This window comes from Lipophrys pholis (genome assembly GCF_963383615.2).
Source record: "Lipophrys pholis genome assembly, chromosome: 6".
NCBI classification, from domain to species: Eukaryota; Metazoa; Chordata; class Actinopteri; order Blenniiformes; family Blenniidae; genus Lipophrys; species Lipophrys pholis.
The window spans coordinates 29,655,180-29,675,408 of record NC_137629.1 but is presented as its reverse complement, the minus strand read 5'-3'; the positions used below and the strand labels follow the sequence as shown (position 1 = coordinate 29,675,408).

At 43.0% G+C, this 20,229-nt stretch overlaps 2 protein-coding genes across 2 annotated transcripts in view; one reads left to right on the top strand and one right to left on the bottom strand.

The window, feature by feature from the left end:
• The window catches only part of drp2 (dystrophin related protein 2), a 172,776-nt gene extending 167,345 nt beyond the window's left edge, over positions 1 to 5,431 (top strand). The window contains exons 23-25 of the mRNA XM_080466036.1: positions 1,705 to 1,822; positions 2,072 to 2,158; positions 2,595 to 5,431. Of these exons, the coding sequence (XP_080322162.1) occupies positions 1,705 to 1,822; positions 2,072 to 2,158; positions 2,595 to 2,614 (225 nt within the window). The 3' untranslated portion in view covers positions 2,615 to 5,431. The remainder of the gene's footprint in view (positions 1 to 1,704; positions 1,823 to 2,071; positions 2,159 to 2,594) is intronic.
• Positions 5,122 to 18,268, bottom strand: LOC308111220 (uncharacterized protein). The gene is made up of 8 exons (XM_080466039.1): positions 18,046 to 18,268; positions 16,453 to 16,632; positions 15,915 to 16,103; positions 15,102 to 15,278; positions 14,296 to 14,437; positions 9,846 to 10,426; positions 8,491 to 8,635; positions 5,122 to 7,108 (listed from the first exon to the last, which is right to left on the bottom strand). Exons 1-8 carry the CDS (start codon positions 18,139 to 18,141, stop codon positions 6,402 to 6,404), a joined length of 2,217 nt encoding a protein of 738 aa, XP_080322165.1. The 5' UTR covers positions 18,142 to 18,268; the 3' UTR covers positions 5,122 to 6,401.
• Between the last annotated feature and the right edge of the window lie 1,961 nt (positions 18,269 to 20,229).

The window sequence follows — 20,229 nt, the reverse complement described above, 5'->3', positions numbered from 1 at the left end:
ATGAGAGACTTTACAAAAACAAAGGAGACAAACTATTTAATGTAGATATAAATAATGACAAATTATTATAATAATAAAAGTAAATACTTGTGGAAGCCCTGAAAGAGGAGACGGACAGAGATGTCGAGTCGGCTTTCTTTATGGCGTCACACAGCATGTGCACGCCACATTCTACAAAAAGATCACATAATATAATAAACAATATTCAGTAACACTATTTTATTCTTACTATTTTACTATTTTGTTAACTACGCCTTCCAGAAATAATTTGGTTCATCTGCTTTATATCCTGCAAGGCTTTCAAAACAGTTAAATTGAGTTTTTCGTGGTATTGTTCAACTGGAAAATTAAACCGAAATGTTATTTTTAAAAAGTATGATTAGTTTATATGTCATCTTCTCACCAACAGCAGAAGAAGTGGCTGCTGTGTTAGATCAGCTCACAGTAAACAGTTTGCAGGGCTGTAGTACTGCTGCTGACCATTTGCATGGATTCCTACTTTCGAGCTGAGCTTTATTAGACGGTCACTATTCTTTTCACCACATGCCACTACTATTTTCACACATTGTCTGTTGAAGGACTAAAGCGAACTTCTGCAGCTCTTCTTACTGCAAGTTTCTTTAACCGCAGTATGAATAAAAGGTGCAGAGAGAGGAAAATTCATATTCAATGGTTTTCAACATTTGTATGCGTCACACTGCATACATCAGGTAGCACAGCCCTTCAAATACATTTATACAGGTATGAAGAGGCAAGGAGTGCACATGTTGAAAAAGGGAAATGGGTATACAAACGAAGGGCAGTATAGATAGAATGAGTTGAGTAAGCCTTGAGACACGGGAGCAACACATAAAAGGATGTACTGCAGTATGGAGGAAACGTGACAATGAGATGGATAGGGAAAGTAGAAGCTGACATTACGACTTACTGTAATGAGGATGTGTAAATTCTTTACAATGGGGGTGTTTGAATTGCATGCCTGGGCCACCGACCTAAACCAAAGGAAAAGGAGTGATTTACAAGAGGGGAAAGACACTAAGAAAGACTGACAAGAAGCTGCTTCTTCAGGTGAAAGACGTGGAAATTAAGAGGGACGACGGATGAGAATGTGGGTAGGAGGGAGGAGGTGGAGAAAAAAATACAGTTTGAATTCTTGTCTTTTCTCCCTGCACTGAAATCACAGTTTCATTTCCTCAGAAAATAAAATCTGTGGGATCTACCTCTGTAGTGGGTAGATATGTATATACGATCCCCCACTGCAGAATCTTCTGTTGCATTGCATCTGCTGAACTCACCCATCCCTTGAGTATTACTCCACAGTTGCTAAAAACAATACAAATGATGGTACATTGCCTATAATATCCTCCAGAGTTACATTATGCACATTTGATTGTGAGTTAAGATTTCCATCCGTCTTTGTCAGTGTGTTTTCTGTATTGCTGCTCTGTGCAGAGCCAGTCCCAGTCTTCTTATCTTCCTATCAAAGCACAAATCGCAGTAACCTGATGAATTTGTGTAACAGCTGTTGGAGAAAATTGCCTCTTTTTAAATAATTTTACTCAACGATGCCGTTTGAGAGCTGCTGGCCGAGTGCCACCAGATGTCACATTTGTTACCAGCCGAAGGACGAAGCGATGTCTAAAACAAGGCTGAATACAAGCGATTATTTCAACTAAACGATGACAAATTCTTCCTATGGAACAGCCCAAAGACGATTCGGAGGCAAATGGATCAGAACCATCAACCCTGTCTTCCCCCGTGTCCGGAGGGGGTCACCATGGAGAGCCGGCCAGCAGAGAGACTACTGACACTGAAGCGGCAGGTCAGGGACGTGCAGCCAGCCTCAGATGTGGAACTGACACTTGCACGCCTGCAGAATGTGAAACCATGCAGTAAATCAGCGTTGCAGTAACATCTTGTGTGTGTGTGTGTGTGTGTGTGTGTGTGTGTGTGTGTGTGTGTGTGTGTGTGTGTGTGTGTGTGTGTGTGTGTGTGTGTGTGTGTGTGTGTGTGTGTGTGTGTGTGTGTGTGTGTGTGTGTGTGTGTGTGTGTGTGTATGTGCATGCATCAGGAGATGATTTGGAGCATGAGCAGGACACGGTGCTGCAGCTCCAGGAGGTCATCGAGCAGCTGAGGAACGTCTTCCCTTCAGAACCAGGTGAGTTCCTCTCACCTGCGCGGACCTTCCTTTGCCGTGGCGCTTCACACTCAGACTCTCTTTCTCCTCCATGGCCCTCGGGAATGTGAGAGATGGAGAGGAGAGCAAATATCTACTGCTGTGGGTCGATAGTCTGAGGGGAGAGACGAGGAGAATAAGTAGCCGAGAGGAGGAGGAGGCAGATCGGGGAGAGACTGAGGCTATCGCAAAGGAAGACGTAGAGCATCACTGTCACACACTTTTCAAGCTGTCCCGTTACATTTAAAATGCAATTTTCTCCACAAGCCAAAGCCTGTAACTTTTAACAAAAAAAGGGATTATAATGATTGTAGCCTTCTTAGTTATAGCCAAGAATAGTGTCTTGGTCTTTTGCATGTGTTCCTAAACTAATGAAAGCTCTCTCTGCTTCTCTGTCTCTTCTGTCTCCTAATTTCAGGCACCACCTCACACATCTAACCCCAAGTTATCCCGGAGGGGCAGAGAGGAAGCCTGAAAGGATGCTTGATGGCAGAGGGGGAAGCTGCACGCAGCTGGGGTCAGGCCACAATACATCAGGCCGTGTGACCGCTGCAGCAGCTTTAAGACTTTAGCGCTAACCCTCCATTGGAACCCAGTGCACTAAAAGCCTTTTTCATGCAAACTGCTAAAGGCTCACGCTGATGTCCTTTTGGCCGGCCCGTGCCTCGCTTCTTCAGTGGCACAGTCTGACTCCATGTTAACGAGCCAAAGGAAACTAACATTAGCAGCAGGTCAGGGAAAGACTAAAGTAAAGGGAAAATGCCCAGCCAAGACACTGTGCTTACCAGTATCTGTGTAGTCGTTTGGAGGTGTGAAGCTTTATATCAGTCCACAGCACAAATTGGACCTTCCATGAAAAGAACAATAAAAAAAAAATAAAAAATGCAACAATCGGAATAGGAAGGAGGTCCTCTTGTATTGTCAAAATGCCTGTATGTTTAGTGTTTGTGTGTGTTTTTTTTCTCCTCACACGTCTTTGTTACTTTTGAATTTATAATGAGGGGTGGTGAGTTAAAGTGACTCGCGTACACTAGATTGGGGCTGGGCTGACTGCATTTCATGTGGGTGCGTGGTGCAGATTCGCTGAGCAGTTGACAGCACCCACAACGAGTTTATTTACTTTGTGAGAATGACACATCATCAGTTAAATCCATGATTTATTTAAGACAGCCAAAGTGCCCGCTAGCACAGCGCGTCTGTATGCACACACTGAGTTCCTCTAATCCTCTCAAACTGCTTGTCGCTCCCATTGCTCGCCTCCCCTAAGTGAGTCCTTTGCTCCCGTACACAACCGTTTGCACTCACTGTACGTGCACACACGTATGCTGCTACACACATAACTTCCCATTCACAATACACCTTCCTGCATTATGCACAAATGGCTCTGCTGCATGATCAATAAGGTGCACACTGCTGCATCAATGCAAATAGACACTACATCCGCTTTCACGAAAACGGAGATCCATTTCTTCTCTTGTGGGATTCAGACTGGTTCTCGGCTTCGAACTAGTTTGTATTGTGACTGGAATTAGGCTTTGTTGCGGAATTCTCGGCTGATACATATCAGCATATGGGCCTCCACTCTGGGATTTTAGTGTTATCCGGCTGTGTGAGGAGAAAGCGAACGATGGAACTCCAGGCTGAAGCTCTTTTTTCTCTTTACTAGTCTAATACAAGACACTATTCGCAGGGCTGTGCAAGGCACAGCAACATAAAGTCGTCCTGCAATGACTCCATCCTCAGCAATCCTTCATTTCCATGCAGATTCAAAATGAACAGCAGCTTTGACTTTGTCATTTTTCCCCCTGCTAATGCATCCCTAATTGCTTTTGCGTTTACAAAAGGATTCCTGCTTTTTTTTTTTTTTTTTTGCTGGTCATGAAGTGTATACTGCTCTGAATATAGCACAGTCAATTAATGCCTTAAAATCAAACAGAATCCATATAGGATGTGAGTAGGTCTTTCTGGATGCTTGTTTTTCTTGTGTCTTACATTCAGGGAAGGAAGTTGCATCAGGCGCTTGTGTTTGTGTATCGGTGTCTGTCAGTCCCATGGCAGTACATCTGTGGTTGATTGGAAGTGACAGAAAGTATGAAGAAGTGTGGCTCACAGCATGTGAACATCCATAGGTTGAAGCCAGTTGACAAAGGCCTTTAAAGGGTGAACTCGTGATGCCTGGGTTGCTTGGAGGAACTGAAGATCTAAGAGACAAGAGAGGGAAAAAAGTCGAGAAAAATAGATCCATTTATTGCTCGAGGGCTGGTGGGAGAGATCCTCTTTGATGTGCCTGCTACAGCAAAATCTCCAGAAGCAGGACTGGAGTTTGCCTGAAACAAGGAGGCTCTGGCTTTGCGTGTTTCCCAGCAATTGTGCCGCCTAATGCTCACACAGAAGCCCAAGACAGACACACACACATATACGCTCACACACACAACAGCAAGTGGATTCCTCTCACACCTAAAAAAGGCACACTGACCCCACATACATGTGTGGAAAAACCCATGTGCTGCATTCATTACGGTCGCCTCCCCTCCTCCAGGCGCGTACCACTCACATTTGACATCTTCCTCCTCAGCACTCGCTGCCTGTTAGTTTTGATACTGTTGCTAGGGAACTGTCCCCAAGGATGCAGATCCACAGGTTTGTGAGTTGGAAAGGTGATGTGCTGTTCATAATACAAATGCTAATAGCCTTAAGGGAAGCAAAAGGCAGTGAAGAGAGAGAGAGAGAGAGAGCACGCCTTGTTTCCCAAACACAACTCTCCTTTTCTTCACTTCTACCGCCGCTGAAGCCTGCCACTGTTCAGCTGCTGAAGATAGTCAATATTATATGTTGAATCTGTCTCGGCGTCAGCGCGGCTTTAGCGTTTGTTTTGTTAAAGCTCCCAAAAGACGGAACAAAGAGCAGCTGCTCAGCTCGTGGGAGAAAAGAAAAGGAACAAAAAGCCATGTCAAGTCATGTTTATTCATAGGTATTTATCTATTAGTATTTACACATCTCATTAGACTCTGATGATTACTCATTGCCTATTGTAGCTCCCTTTATTTGTGTTTTGTTTACAGAAAATGATGCAACAGTAATAGCTTGTCTGGGGAGGGCGGACAAAAAAGAAAAAGAGGCATCATCCACAGGGCAAGATGTCAACATTTGTCATGTTTATTTTAAGACCATAAAGAGGAGGCAGACTGACAATAATATTTAGGTATCACATATTATAGTTGAAATGCCAAATCACACTTTGCGCCCACGTTTCACTCAGCTGCTGTTTGACATCACCACCTCTGCAGGAGTATCACACAGTAGGTCTCATCTCTGTGTGAATCTATGATCCTCTGAGGTCTGATCCATGTACAAATATCTACACAGCCAGTGGCTCCATACATTTCCCCTCCCCACACAAACACAATGACACACTCTGCCCCCCGCGGTTCGGCTGCAGCTCTGTGATTACAGAGAAAAAGGCTCTCCCCCAGAGTAGAGGGTCACACCAGAGAGCACTATTACACTGTTGTCATCGCATGGTGTTGACGAAGGCGTGAATAAACCCCTCCCCTAGTCTCCTGGCTGCATTTGCATTATGCATCTCCACACATAATACGTGTGCTCGTCACACGTGACACAGGGCGAAGAAACACCTAACCTCAGAAAAGGTGTGGGTAACTTTAACACACATACTGTAATCGTACACACTCATATTTTACTGTTGAACTGAGCTTTCGTTCTTTTTTGTTTTGTTTTGTTTATTTCACCATTAATATACCTCATTACTCATTGAAAAGTTTCTTGTTTAATTGTTTTGATTTTCTGTTATCGTCCAGATCTCACACTCGCTGTCTTTTCTCTGGAGTTTTTAATCTGTAAAAAGTTTTCTGAAGAAAGGCTTTTTACTGTAATAACGAGTGGGTTACTGGCTGCTTTCTACTCTTTGTGTACAGAAATAAAACTTTGTATTTGGCCAAACTGCAAGCCTGTCTGTGCTTTTTATGCTCCTCTCGTTATTGCTTTGAGGACTCAATAATCAGATTTAACTCTGAACGGTGCCAAATAAAAGCTGTTTGTATAAATTCTTTGTTGCTTCATATTTAGATTTTTTTTTTTCCTGTTTCAAAATCAATATTTCCTGTTTTGAGATTTTATGACTGCTTTTCCACTCCATCCATCAACTGCAGGTCTATTCATCTCTGACCATAGATTCCCTGTGACCTTTGATTCTTCATGACAATTTTTATTCATTGGTCTGTTCTGATTGAATGCCGCCATTTCCTGTCTTACTGGAGTCTATGTTCTCTTGTCCTGTTCTCTTTGAGTCCGGTGCAGGATTTGATTGGCATTTGACCTTCTTTTTGCCCTTATCACACACTGATCTGTTGCCTGAGTCGGTGGGCGTGGGATCGCCGTCTTTTTCTGTTGCACGATTATCTGGTGCACCCAGCCCGGCTTCATGAGCCACGACCCTCTCTATATTTTCATTATCTAACCCTTCTCCACTCATTCTCCCGCACTCTGACACTTGATCTGGCTGCTCGGCTTTCACATCTGGATTTTTTTCTGCAACACTTGCTCCCTCCGCCTCAGCAGGGGGTTGTTTCTCTGAGCTCTCCCTCACTTGAATAGCACCCTTTTCAGTTTTCTTATCCGCTTCAGATTTCACTTCTGTGACTTTCTGAGAAAACTTGACTTTCTTCTTTTTTGCTGCGATCTTTGTTTTGCTTCCACCAGGCCCCCACTTCTCCTGTGTCGTATCCCAGTAAGTCTTATTCTGGAGAGCATGCTGCGCGCGTACAGCATCACCTAACTTCTTCAGTTCTTGGCGAACGAAGGCTTTGAAAGTTGGGTCTAATTTCTCTACCAGATTTAAATCTCGCCGGGCTTCATCCTCATTGCACAGTGCCACATGCGCCCGTGCCCTCTGGTACACTGCCTTGAAGTTACCTGTGGAGGAAGCCAAGACAGAGTTAATAAGTACAAATGACAGACCTACTGAGATGTAAAAAAAGAAAAGTTTTTTGACACTGTAAGGTCAGCAAAAAAAGAGCAAGATGGTAGTGAAACTAAAAGCTGAAGGTTTAATAAACTATTAGAGGGGTGATGAAGTAAGTAGACTGAACGCCAGTGGTGAGACAGGAGACCGACAAAGAAGAAGCCGAAAGCTTGAGAGGAGTAAATGAAGGGAAAAGGAAAGCGTAAGAACAACCATTTCAGATCAGCCTCAACTATAAATAATTCATCATAGCTGAAACAAAAAGAAAACAGTGAATTCATTTTTGACTGTGATGTCCATGGGTGGGTGCCAGGGGAACAAAAGAGAGGCACAGCATTGCAGTTGTGAATGTTTGGTTTCTTCTTTCTCTGGTAAACAGACAGATCAAGAGCTGTTGCAGAGTGAATGCAGGCGTTTGCTGAGAGCCAGGCATTTTTCTTGGCATCAGATGTTCACATTTGTACGTGAAGAAATGATGGCATGTGCACAAAAAAACTAAAAAAAATACTAAACCTGCACGTAGTCATCTATTTCTACATCACAAGAAGATTCCTCTGCTTTACCTTGAGGTACAAATTTCATTGCCACACTAACGTCAGTGGGCCAGAGGGGGCTAAGCGTTAAGAGTTTTGCCCATTTGATGTATATCTGTCTTTGTTGAGTTGAATGCATGAGTGTTAATTCATCCACACACCGAACACAATGTGTAAAAGGAAACTCTTTTTTTTTTAAGTGAAGAGCTGCAGCTTGAGAAATGTGGAAACAACAGTTTGAGTTCTCCCTCTGTACCGAAGTTCACAGTTCCATCATCTGTGGTTTTGTTCACAGTGTTTCACAATACCACGAAACACAAATATCCTAGTTCAGCCCGTAAAACCTGCTTGGCGCTGAATCGAATATGGGTGTGTTTATTATCGACCTAACTTCAATTAAAAAAGTTATTCATCTATATAAATTTCAACAACAACAAAAAAAAAAAGTGTGTTGCCTTTTGCTACAAATCTACTGTTCACGTTAATTTATATTACATTAACCAGTCTGCAATTTTCAGGGGGAAGTAGAAGAGAATACACCCCCCTCTTGTCAATATGTCGATGCCTCTGTCGGAACATTTTCAACTGATGTGGACAAGCTCACGTGCATTATTGCAACTTCACCAGCAAACCATAAAAACACATAAAAGGCCTTTAAAATGGGAGTAAAGTGCAGCAGGTTGAGAGCCGCACAGACGGAACAACAGTAATGTAAGAAAACATTACCACGCAAGTTATGTGGTCATCCTTGTTACTGTATCCTGGACCCTTGCAGTTTTGTCTGTTTTCAACACACTGACCTTTGTGCTTCTTCAGAAGTTCATTGTTGAGGTCCACGACTCTCTGGTATTCTTTCAGCTCCAGCATACACTGGCTGAGATTGAGAGCCAGAGGAAGACGTACTTTCTCCAGCGACTCCAAGTCATCCTCCCGTATATCTACCGCCTGAGAAAACAACGCGGACAAGCTGGATGTGAGGTGAGAAGATGAGGGCAGAGGGACTGGAGAGTTTGATATATGGCAGCGGAAAGATGAGACAAAAAAAATGAAAGCGTGAGAACAAATATAGAGTGAAATGAAGAGTTGGTGGGAATGATGGAGCAGATTGAAATCTGATGAAGGTGGGGAGAGGAGTCAGAGGGGTGGTGTAAGAAGGGGGAGAAATGAAGATGGAGGAGTGTGTGTTGAGAAGACATAATTTGTCGTGTGTGGAAGGGGTGAGAGGGGAAGACAGCGAGGTGTGGCAGAGGAGAGAGAGTTTCAGAAAGAGAAAAGAAGCACAGGCTTGTGCGGTGACAGTGATATCTCTGTGGATAACTGTTATTTTTAGAGTTCTTTTTCTGCTCCCCGCTTTGCCAGCGTACCTACAATGCCACAGCTGCTCTTCAGTAAAAAGGCAGGAATGACACATGATTATAGTTTACAGGCCACACTGAGCCACGATTCTTTTCTGAGCAGACTTTCTGGCATTCCTGACTATTCATCACGAGCAAAGAATCGCACTGGTGGCAGTGAAAGCGGTGAATATTAATCATGAAGACCATCTGGACATTGTCTCTTAAAAAACAACAACTTTTACAATGGATGTTATTTTCAACCAAAAAAATTTAATTCTATACTAGACAAAACTTTTATTTGACTTCTAGACACACTGTATCCAGGTGTATAGAAAACTAGACGCTTGTCTGTTACAGCCAACAATGGAAAAAACACAAGGTACAAGCTCATCAGGTTGCCAGTCCATCACAGATATGGTAACCACGTCTATGAGACAAAACAGACTCAAGTGAAACAATAAAATCCTTTGGTATCATTTCTAGCCACAACTTGTACCCATTTGTTGATTCCATTGTATTTTCCTCTGTCTTTTGTGTATTTTTGCCAACACTTGGCACATTTACCAGGCGTCACGTTATTGACACTTCACTACCAGGGTAAAGGAGGCAGGTGGGATCTGGGTGGTGCTGGCTGGTGTTGCTAAAACAGGGACACAAATAAACAAGAAGCAATATACCTTTGACCCGTGGGAAGTCACAAACTACAGAGCAGGGTTTTGGAGAGTGGGTGGAGGCCGAGGGGGATCATGCAAACTCCACATGGGGGAGCTTCTCCAATGCTAACCACTGCTACACTGTGCCACCACATTTTATTATACCTTATTTGGCAGGAAGTCCACATAATCAATGGCCTCCTTGAACTTCTCAGACGCTTCCTCGAAACGTTTTTCGTTGATGAGAAAGTTTCCTTCTTTCTGCAGCAGCATGACCAGGCGTAACATCAGCTGCCAGTTCTTCCCCTCGTATTTATCCGAGGTGTCCGGGGTGTTTGCAGACGGGCCGGCCTCCTCTTTGACACCCATTTCCTCCGTCGGTTGATTATTTTCACTGTTAGAGTCTGGAGACTCATGCAGATTGCTTTGTGCTCCGTCGCCGGTTGCCGCAGTCACACTCGCATCACCCGCTTGATGTTGCTTATCAACCAACTCTTCCTCTTTCTCCTCCTCTTCACACTCACTTTCATTGGCGTTCTCCTGTTTCTCCAGCATGTTCCAGTATTGCTCCTTCTCCTCCCAGTACTTCTCCTTCATGCGCTCTGACAGGGTGTTCAGCTCTCGGCGGACGAGGGTGGCCAGGGTGACGTCCAGCTGGGCCACCATGTTGTAGTCCCTCCGGGCCTCCTTCTCATTCCACACAGCAGCATGAGCCTTGGCTCTCTTGTAGTAGCCCTTCACGCAGTCTGAGAAACACGAGGGGAAAAACACACAAATATATAAATACATTTAATCATGTTTGACCCAAAAATTCAATAATAATTCTGTTGCGTCTGCTGTGGTAGCAATTTATCTTTTTAGATGAGAAGCCGTAAAGTACCATTGTTATGTTTATTTATCACCAGCACCGAGTTTGCAAATAATCTATATACACTGCATCTTTATTCCCCACTAACTCTTGATGGATTGAAGTTTGACACATTGCACATTATCATAAAAGTTTTGTCACTGAATGTATGTCATATAAATCAGGACTTCAGCTTAAACTACATGTTCACATATGGTGAATTGACGACTGTCCAGATTACGGTCAGCTACGACAGAAACATTCATTTAAATTAAATGAATTTCACTTATATAGCAGTTTGTTAGTCATTCACCCATTTACAAATGTGGCAGCAGCCATGCAAGGGACCCAACCTCCATTACAAACCATTTGGACGTTCGTGTCTTGCTCAAGAGCACTTCAAAATATGAACGGATTGTAACAGGGGATCAAACCTGCAACCTTGTGATGGGCACTCTACCTACCGCAGAAAAAGAAATGGAGGAGAAATGAGTAATTGAAATGACTGGCAACTATTGCCCAGCATGCCTTTATTACTTGTAACTTTTGGGACTTAATATGTTCAACACGCCGATGTTGAAAAATTAAAATGCAGAAATCCCTCTTAGAATTGTGAATCAAGAACAACTGCTTGTTTTCACACTTTTTGCATGAAGTAATTTAACAAGTTACAAAATACAGGGCAGCACTTATTGAGGTTGAATGTGTTACCTCTGGACAGAGCCAGGCTGGTTTCTGTTTTTGTGCTAAACTAAATTGACGTGCTGCTGGCTGTAGCCTCACCATTAACAAACAGACATGTTACACTCCAGAAATAGAAGAACTGGTTTTCCCCAAACTCGCACACAACCCGAGAAGCCTCGGTCTGTGTTTGTTTTACACACTGGTGGTGGAGTCTTCTCTTCTCTTCCTCTGCATTCAATTTTCTTTCTGTTCTAAATCTTCATTTGGCCACAAGTTAACAGCTTTCAGTGTTTCCTCGGGCAAAAGTTGAGACACTGCAGTGCGATTTTTTTTCTACGTTGAAGGGATTAAAGTAGCAAAGTGGCTGATTCCAACTGATTCAGACCACGCAACAATGATGACAGCAGGAACAATCTTCACATCTGTCTTCACAAGAAAATCAATAAGTGCATTTCCCGGAATGGCTAATGTGCGGCGTCAATGTGTGCTTGCATGTGTGCACACATACAAGCATTCAGAAAATGTGGAGGAAAAACAAAAGTGCTGGGAGATTTTAAAACCAAAGACACTTCAAAAAATAGAGGTGAAGAAGAGGGGTCAGTCGTGCCACTGAAAGATGGATCATCCTTTAAAGGCTCAGTTTTGTGACATCTCTTCATAATGGACCAGTGGAGCTGAGAAACCCCTGCCCACTCTTTCCACATCTCACTGTCAAGCGCACTCACAAGCCAGTCCTCAACCTTCCCTCTTCAATAACACACACACACACACACACACACACACACACACACACACACACACACACACACACACACACACACACACACACACACACACACACACACGCACACGCACGCACGCACGCACGCACACAAACACACACACACAAAAGAGTTTCCATCACTTCAAAAACCATTAGACTGATTTACATTTATTTCCACCCAGCCAGAGTCATTATTGTCCTCTTCACTCTGAACGTAATGCTAACACTCGTCTTATCTTAAGTCCCCATATTTTTTGACAATATTTGCTTTTCTTCCCACTACAGGGGTGTGAGTACCTGCACCTATGACAGTGTAAACCCGTGTGAGACATCACAACATCACTACAAACACACAATTGGGCAGCTGGATGGTAAAACAGAAAATCCAGGCTGAGGAATAAAGTGTAACATAAAGATAGCCTCTGTGGATCCTGCCTTTGGATGGGGGCATAATTCATGAGGCTCTGAAGAGGAGATTGTGCCAACATGCGAAGCACCTCTAGGATATGAGTAGCCATGGGTATGACAGTACAATTCCCAAGGCTGCTCCGGCTGTAAAACCCTCAGGAATGTCAACCTCAGCCCTCCTACACACTCTTACTGAAGACACGGCTGCAGCATGCAGCAGCCACTGCAGTGAACCCAACGCAGGCATCAGGCCATGTCTTTTTTTTTTTTTTTTTACAACATCTTGAATTTACTGTTGCAGCTCAGATCCAGAGGTGGAAAGAAATGTGTGCTCATTAATCTGCAGCATTTGTAACATTTATTAATAACTTAAAAAAAATAAAAAAGAGGAAGTTCAGTTTGAGATATAAGGAATTCCTTCTGTTTGTTTTCTTGCAAAATGCTACCTAGAAAAATTGTTACTCCCCCGTCATGTCACACATAACAATATTTAACAACCAGGAGATGTTATCCTTCACTGGGGTGAGGGATAGCGCCTCGCATTTGACACAGCTGTTTCCTCTGCCGCGCGGTGATTTATCAAAGCAAAGTTAACTGCCTCCCGCTTCCCTTTACAGTGCAGGGGCATGAGACATGACCGGCATGTAACGGAAAGAAATTAAATGAAGCATTGAGAATATTTGACAAAATGTCCGTAAGTGAATCCACTGAACTTCTTCAATGTGTCTTTAAAGAAAAGTAAAGGTCATGGAGCTGATCCAAGCACACTACGGATGAAGACAGAGTCCAAGTCTCCGTTCCATCACAGGACAAACACACAGAGGCAGACACACTCTCGTTCACACCTACACAAACATTTAGTTGTCAATTAACCTCAAGTGCATTTTAGACTTTGAGAGAGACCAGATGCATATGCAGGGATAACATGCAAACTTAACACAGACTTGAGGTGCTGCGAGGCGAGACCACTAAGCACCATTCACCATGCAGCCTGTGAGCGATTAACGATAATTGTCAGTCAACCCTGCAGTCTTGATTTAATTATGATTCATTTTGGAGGATATCGCGGCGGCGTCCTGAATCTTTCAGCAGCGACTTGAACCGGAAAAATGTCTGAAACAATGGCGAGTGGCACTTTGCACCACATGAGAGATGCAAATATAAGTATTCAGTATTTACATTATTAATACAATCATGGAATGAGTCGAACCGGCATAAAATGTCACAGAAGGCCGTGTGTAGAGAAATATGTGAAAACCCACTTTAACTGATATCAAGCATCAATCTTACACAGAAATGGTTTAGTTATTTTATTCAAAAAAAGAAGTTGCATTAGCAGTAATGTACTAAGCTTTTAAAAGAAGAGGGTGAATATAAATGAAGAGCGAGTGGAGAAAAGTATTGCAGTGAGGAAGCATTAGAGTGAAGAAAATCTAACCCTGTTGTTGGAAATGTAATGCCAACACAGCCTGAAGTCTAAAAGACAGAAAACATTTCTGTTAAAACATTTACAGCTGTTTAAAAAATTTAAAATAATATGGTTAAAAGATCTTCATAGATTTTAAATAGTAATGGCACTCTTACATAAATAGCACGAGCACAACTAACACTGACAAGAAGATTTCTTACTTTTTTTTCCAAATTTTGAGGACTGTGCATGTCTGGTATATTTGGTGTTTCACATCTTTGTTGGATAAGTGAGTGACAAACTCTCTTGCTTTATTGTAGTACCTTTGTGTGCAGGTAGCGCCAGCAGCTCCAAGGTTAACTGATGTAATTGTGATACTACAACAAAACACTGGCATGTAAATTCTAGTAAGAAATAGCAGATTATGCAATCATTTAGCTGTCATAATAAAGAAATGAAGAAAAAAAACCCTTGCAGTTCTATTTAACCCAGCATTTGCCTGTACCTTTGTGTTTCTCCAGCAGTTCAGTGGTGTGCTCTATAACTTCGTAGTACTCCTCCAGCTCCAACATACACTGGCAGTAGTTCAACTCCAGGGGGACGATCATACGACCCAAGTTAATGTAGTCTACGTCTCCCGGCATCTCCTACACACATATATGAGGAGAAAGAGGAACAAAGACGTGCTCATTGTGCCGCTATGTTGCTTGGCAGCTCCTACACATATTTGAATATTTTATATCAGCCGAGTAGGTTTAAATATTTTCACACAAATTTAGACATGACATGGCTTTAGGACACTGAAGACTCCAAAGGCATCCTCTTCGGCCGAGACAAGTGGGCTGGCACGAAGTCCAACTTTGTACAGACTTCCAACATTAAACTTGTGAACGTGTCTGAAGCTGCCAAAAGTTAATCTGGAGTATGAGGACTCCTACATGTTCTATTGAGAAAACCTCTCACACCCAATGTCCTTTCTCCCTTTAGTGCTCCTTCAGCCTTATACAAGGCTCTCATCTTAGACAGTCTTCCTCGGCTCTCCCTCTTTTCCCTGTCAGCCAACCCCCCCCACCCCCCACCCCCCACCCCACCTATCACACCCCACCCCCCACCCCCGACCCGACTAACAGCCTGCAATCAGGGACGTAGTGAAGTAGAGCAAAAGAGGAAAACAGGAACCTCCCTGTGGAATAAAACGAGACGAATGTCCCAAAAACCTAAAATCCTTAGAAAACCTTGCAGTTCCCAAGCCTTCGCTGCACATCATCTCCCTCCCTTCATCTCCTCCACCCTCCCCCATCCTTCACTCACTTTGGACTGGACGGTTTTCAGCAGCAGAACGGCTTCCTTGTACTTGCTGGCAGCCTCTCTGAATCGTCTCTGCTTGACCAGAGCATTACCCTGCATGTGGAGCGTTGGCACCGTCTGCAGCTTCTCATCCTTTTCCATCATCCAGGACTCTCTGTGGTAGGACATTGGGTCTCCTACCTGGAAGCAGCGGGGCGCAGGAGGCAAACACAATAAAACTGTGAATGGAGGTGAACATTAAACAGGTGGATTGCGGCTGTGAATACGTTCGCAATTTCTTTTTTCACCGTGTGCACATGTTACCTGGGACAAAGAAATACTTTCCCTGGTAGCATGTCTGCTTTCGTTAGGAAAAATTACATTTATGCGTTGAAAACACATTCTTGTTACTTTAGCGTAAGAGTTATTTTCCAGCACTGAAGATCTGTCACTTTTTGTGTCAAATAAAAAAAAGAAGAAAAAAAAAAACAACCATGCAACTGGAGAGATTTAATTTACTTCGACTGCTGTGGGACCCCCCCGGTGAGTGCCTGGCTTGTTCTGGAAAATGCATTATTTCAAAGCTGTATTTGTTTAGCCAGAGAGAGGCTGAAGATTTGTCACTGCTGTCAAATGGCATGTCTCAATTCTGAGAAAAGGATTAGATTAATAGGTAAATGTGTCTGTTTTTTTTTGTTTTTTTTACTGTCAGGCTGTGTGTCGATATACAAAGGATATGAGAGAAGCCGTTTACTAAAACAAATAAGAGCACAACTGATAACAATGTCTCCTTCAGCTATCCAGGGTGCCATGTGGCATTTTGCCATTGGCGCTTACCTGTAAGAGCTCCATGATGAATATGAGTGGCTGAGGGGTTCGCATGAGCTCGTCTAGCTCTGGGAAACCAGTGGAGTGGTAGTGGAACATGTTTCCCATCCCACACATGTGTCTCTGGCCCTCCAGAGGGTCTTTCCCCTGAGCAATCAGCCTCATTCCTTTGGACACAATGGGGTACAAGCCTGTATGCTGCCAAAATGACACACCAACATTAACATCAGATCTAAAATAAGACACACACGCACTAATCATTCTAACCCCAAAGGTGCTGCCAGCCCGTGCCAATCAGTCCCTACAAGGAAAAGACAAGAAGTCGCCCAATTTTACTTGCAAATGGAATGTTTCTCCAGAAGGGAAAACACTAACATTTGCACAAAAGATTGCTGCGTTTGTGTTTACAATGCAGAACATGTGGGAGGCTGCAGAGGGTTGATTCATGTGCATCATAATGAAGAAGAAAAGCCTCCCTTCCCTGGCCATGAAGACATTTGCTCTGGGGTCTGACGATGTGTTTCGTGCATTCTGCAATGCAACATACCACAGCGTCACACCAGAACTCAGCCACCTCCCCGATCCTCATGGATGTCAGCAGGGTCTCCCAGACTTCCAGCTTGAACATCTTTCCCACAAAAATCTCAGCCGGTCTGCCAGCCAGGCGGCTGTCATCGATGACCGTCCGCTCAAAGTTGTCCAACAGCGTCTGAAAATGGAAAACCAGCTGGAGGGCAAAGAAAGTGTGAAGCGTCAATGAAGGACGCCACCATCAGTAGCCAGTTCGTTACGGTGATTGCTAATTAAATACTTAAATAATTACATAATCAAACAATTGAATAAAGAATTAAATTAGTACATTTTAGATTTAATAAAAAATAATAATACTAAATAAATAAATAAATAAACAAGGCACTGTTTAGCAGCTTGGAGCTTGCGACACAAACAAACCACCCGGAATATATAACATATAAAAGATGTGTATGTATGTGTGGATTTATATATACTTTAAAAGAAGGCTTTTGCTCTACGCCGCTGTCTTTCGAAATGATGCACATGTACTTTCAAAGCTCAGGAAGCATCCCTTCGTTTGGATGTCTTAGATTCTCTGACAACAGTCCTGGGAAACCTTATCGTCTATCGTCAAGACGTTTTTAAGGAATATGACGATCCGAAACAAAAATGTCATGGTTTCACTTTTCATACGAACAAAGTTACATAAGCCACTTTTTGGTGTCTGACATATTGCAGATAAAACTTTAATAAACCAAATTTAACTCAGAGAAACTGTCGGAATCTCCTTTTTCTTCCCTCTTGAGAATCCTTTTCATGATTTGCTTTGTGAAGACTTCTTCCTTTCCTACTTTTATCTTGCCGTCGTTATTCTAATCTTGGGTTTTTATTATTTACAATAAAGACTGTTGAGCTGAATGCTGTCATGATAAACTTCAGACACTTGTTATGTAAGACAGACATGTCGGTTTTCGTTATGTGTTCAATCTGTTTGACGGCATGCAAGGTACTTATGAAAGCTTTACCATAACCCTACATGACTGTAAATTGATGTTATATCCATGTAATCTTCTATTTATAGCAGAATTTCCTAAGTGGATCTGACAACTGTGTGAGCAACTGGGAATCATTTCTCTGGGGAAACCACACACACACACACACACACACACACACACACACACACACACACACACATGGTGATACAGACACGCAGGTAAATGGAAATCCATGCTGGCATTGTCATGGAGAATATTTGGCACCCTGTCCAGGCCCGGTGCCATATGGCTGAGTGTGACTAGGGAGGGAAAGAAGTTGGAGACCAGCAGATCAGTTCATGAACAGAAACAAAGATGCCGTGCCAAAAAAACATGTTGCAATTTGGTTGACCAAATGTTTGTTCTGTGTGCATGAGCCAGGAACAGAAGACATTTCCACAGTTCATGAATAATTCAGCAGGTTCTAATTGAAGTGTGCGACGCAAAACGTGGCTAAAAATAATCCATAAATCAGACTTTTTTTTTTTTTTTACATCGTAAGTAATTATACAAGGCGTGAGTGATTATTTCAATTATACAGTGTTTAAATGTTGGACCCTCCAGGTCATCAGCTTATCTGTGATGTAGGATACCTTAGTCCCAGGTGGAAAGTGAGGCATTGGTCCTGTGCCTCCAGCCAGGATTGACTTCTTGACTCCTGGATGGTTTAGAAGATACGTCGCCTCCATTGTCACCCTGATAGAAAGCACAGTGTTTTCTGGGATGTCTTTATCTCTGCAACAGTGTGTTCTTCTGGCTTTCTAATAAACCCGGTGAAGGGAGAGTGTTGGCCGGTTCGCTGCTCTCTTGACAGATGGCAGGATTAGACAGGGTTTGGAGATGGCCACTTTAATCTCAGGCGCTAATCCCTCTCTTACCCCTACGCTTGGTGGGGCAATCCATGCTGGAAGGAGCAGGAGAGGTGGGGATGACCAATGGGCTCGGCATCATGTGGACGAGAAAGATCACTCTGGAACAAGATCATTCTGGAAGGAGGAGATCTGATGATGCAATAATGGACTGATGGTGCAGTTGTCTGGCATCGGAAAACCTGAAGTCCATCAGAAGAGTGCATTTTTTAAAGGCAATAAATCTATGATGATCCCACAAACAGATTGGTTTATGTAATATTCTTATTAATTTAATGACATAATTGACTTCCTTTTGTGCCTAAAAAGGATGGAAACCAGTGTTTCTTTTTCATCCTGATGTAGTCCGTACTCATCAGAAGAAGCCATTTATTCGCGTAAAGGAGCCCAGGCAGGTAGACGTCTAACATGCAAGTTAGGTGCACTCCTGGCCCAGGACTGTGAAACACTGATTTAAACAATAGATGAGGGGCTTCTCCGGTTGACTGCTCAGTGTTTGACCTGTAGGCTGCTGCTCCAAGTCCGTCCGTGGTCACGCTGTTCTCAGGATTGTGTCCTTGAGCGAGACAGTTGTCTTGTAGAAAGGAAATGGTTTTTTTTTTTCCATCTTTAGAGATTCAAGCTGCATGACATGACGCTGAGCAACTCCTGGTCCACTGAGCTGATGTCGCCTTGTGTACAGACTGGGAAACCGCAGTGTAGTAATGAGGTTTGGTCACTGTGCAGGCTCAGAACCAAACTCATGTAGTCAGGACAACACTTCATCGGAGACAGACTAAAAGAATCTTGAAGAACTCAAATAATTAGTGTCTCCAGCTGACAGGAAAGCCGAACATGTAGAGGCAGAACATGCAAATTCTGCACATGAACTCTCCTCACCGCGGATATGCTCACTGTGAGAAAAGAATACAAAGAACTACACAACTGTGCAGCCGTTCGTTAGACAGAAAAAATTCATTTCGATTTTTCTTCCCTTTAAGTTTGATTGACTTTGGCTTTGAATAATTTGGATGGATGAAAACACTGACACATAAAAGGCTATTTGTGGAATACAAAAGTGAGAAAAATTACTGAAGTACATATTGGGAGCTACTAATGTGATTTATGAACTTTAATTAATTGCTTTTTGGCCTTTTCCTCTTGAACAGTGTTTTCAGGTTTAACAAAGGCTCTCTTCTAACTGTATTTTCTGTTTCTTAAAGCAACCCAGTGAGATCTTTCCCAGATTCATGTGTCAGCCCCTTATCCTGTCGTAGGAGCTGTGAGCTGTGACAGAGCTCGCCGACGCTGGACAGTGTGTTTCACTCTATAATGCCTTGATAATCTTCTGACTTGATTGTGTCCCGCTCAATTTCCAAGCAGCTTGTGCCAGACACAGCATGGAACCCTGCAACAAAGCCAAACCGCCTCTATATTTTGCAGTGAGAAGAACAGTGTCCTTGTCTGTGAAAAGCTTCATTTCTTCCGCCGCGAACACTGATGTGACTCACCGGGGAAAAAAAAAAAAAAAAAAACTAATTTTGAATCATCTGCCTAAAGGACATTCTCTCCAGAAGCACAGTGACATGTCAACATGCGACAATGACCGCGGAGGCTGCTTCTCCGGAGGAAGCATACCGTGTTTCCACCTTTATGAACCACACTTCTGTTCAATTCCCATTTTTTCTTTTGCAGCGCTGTCGGAAGTGGCAGGCTAAAATCCAATGGACTTTTAAATAAACCGTCGATGAAACCTCAAGCTGGCGGCTCACAGATTTGTATCCCTTGAAATGACCTTTTTCTTCTCTCATGCCAAATTAGTCACTGACTACTTCCGTTTCATCTTGGCAGACTTACAGATCAGAAAACACAGCAATGATCAAAAGTCATAGAACCCACACAATTTTTTTGAGGATTTCTGTTAATCTG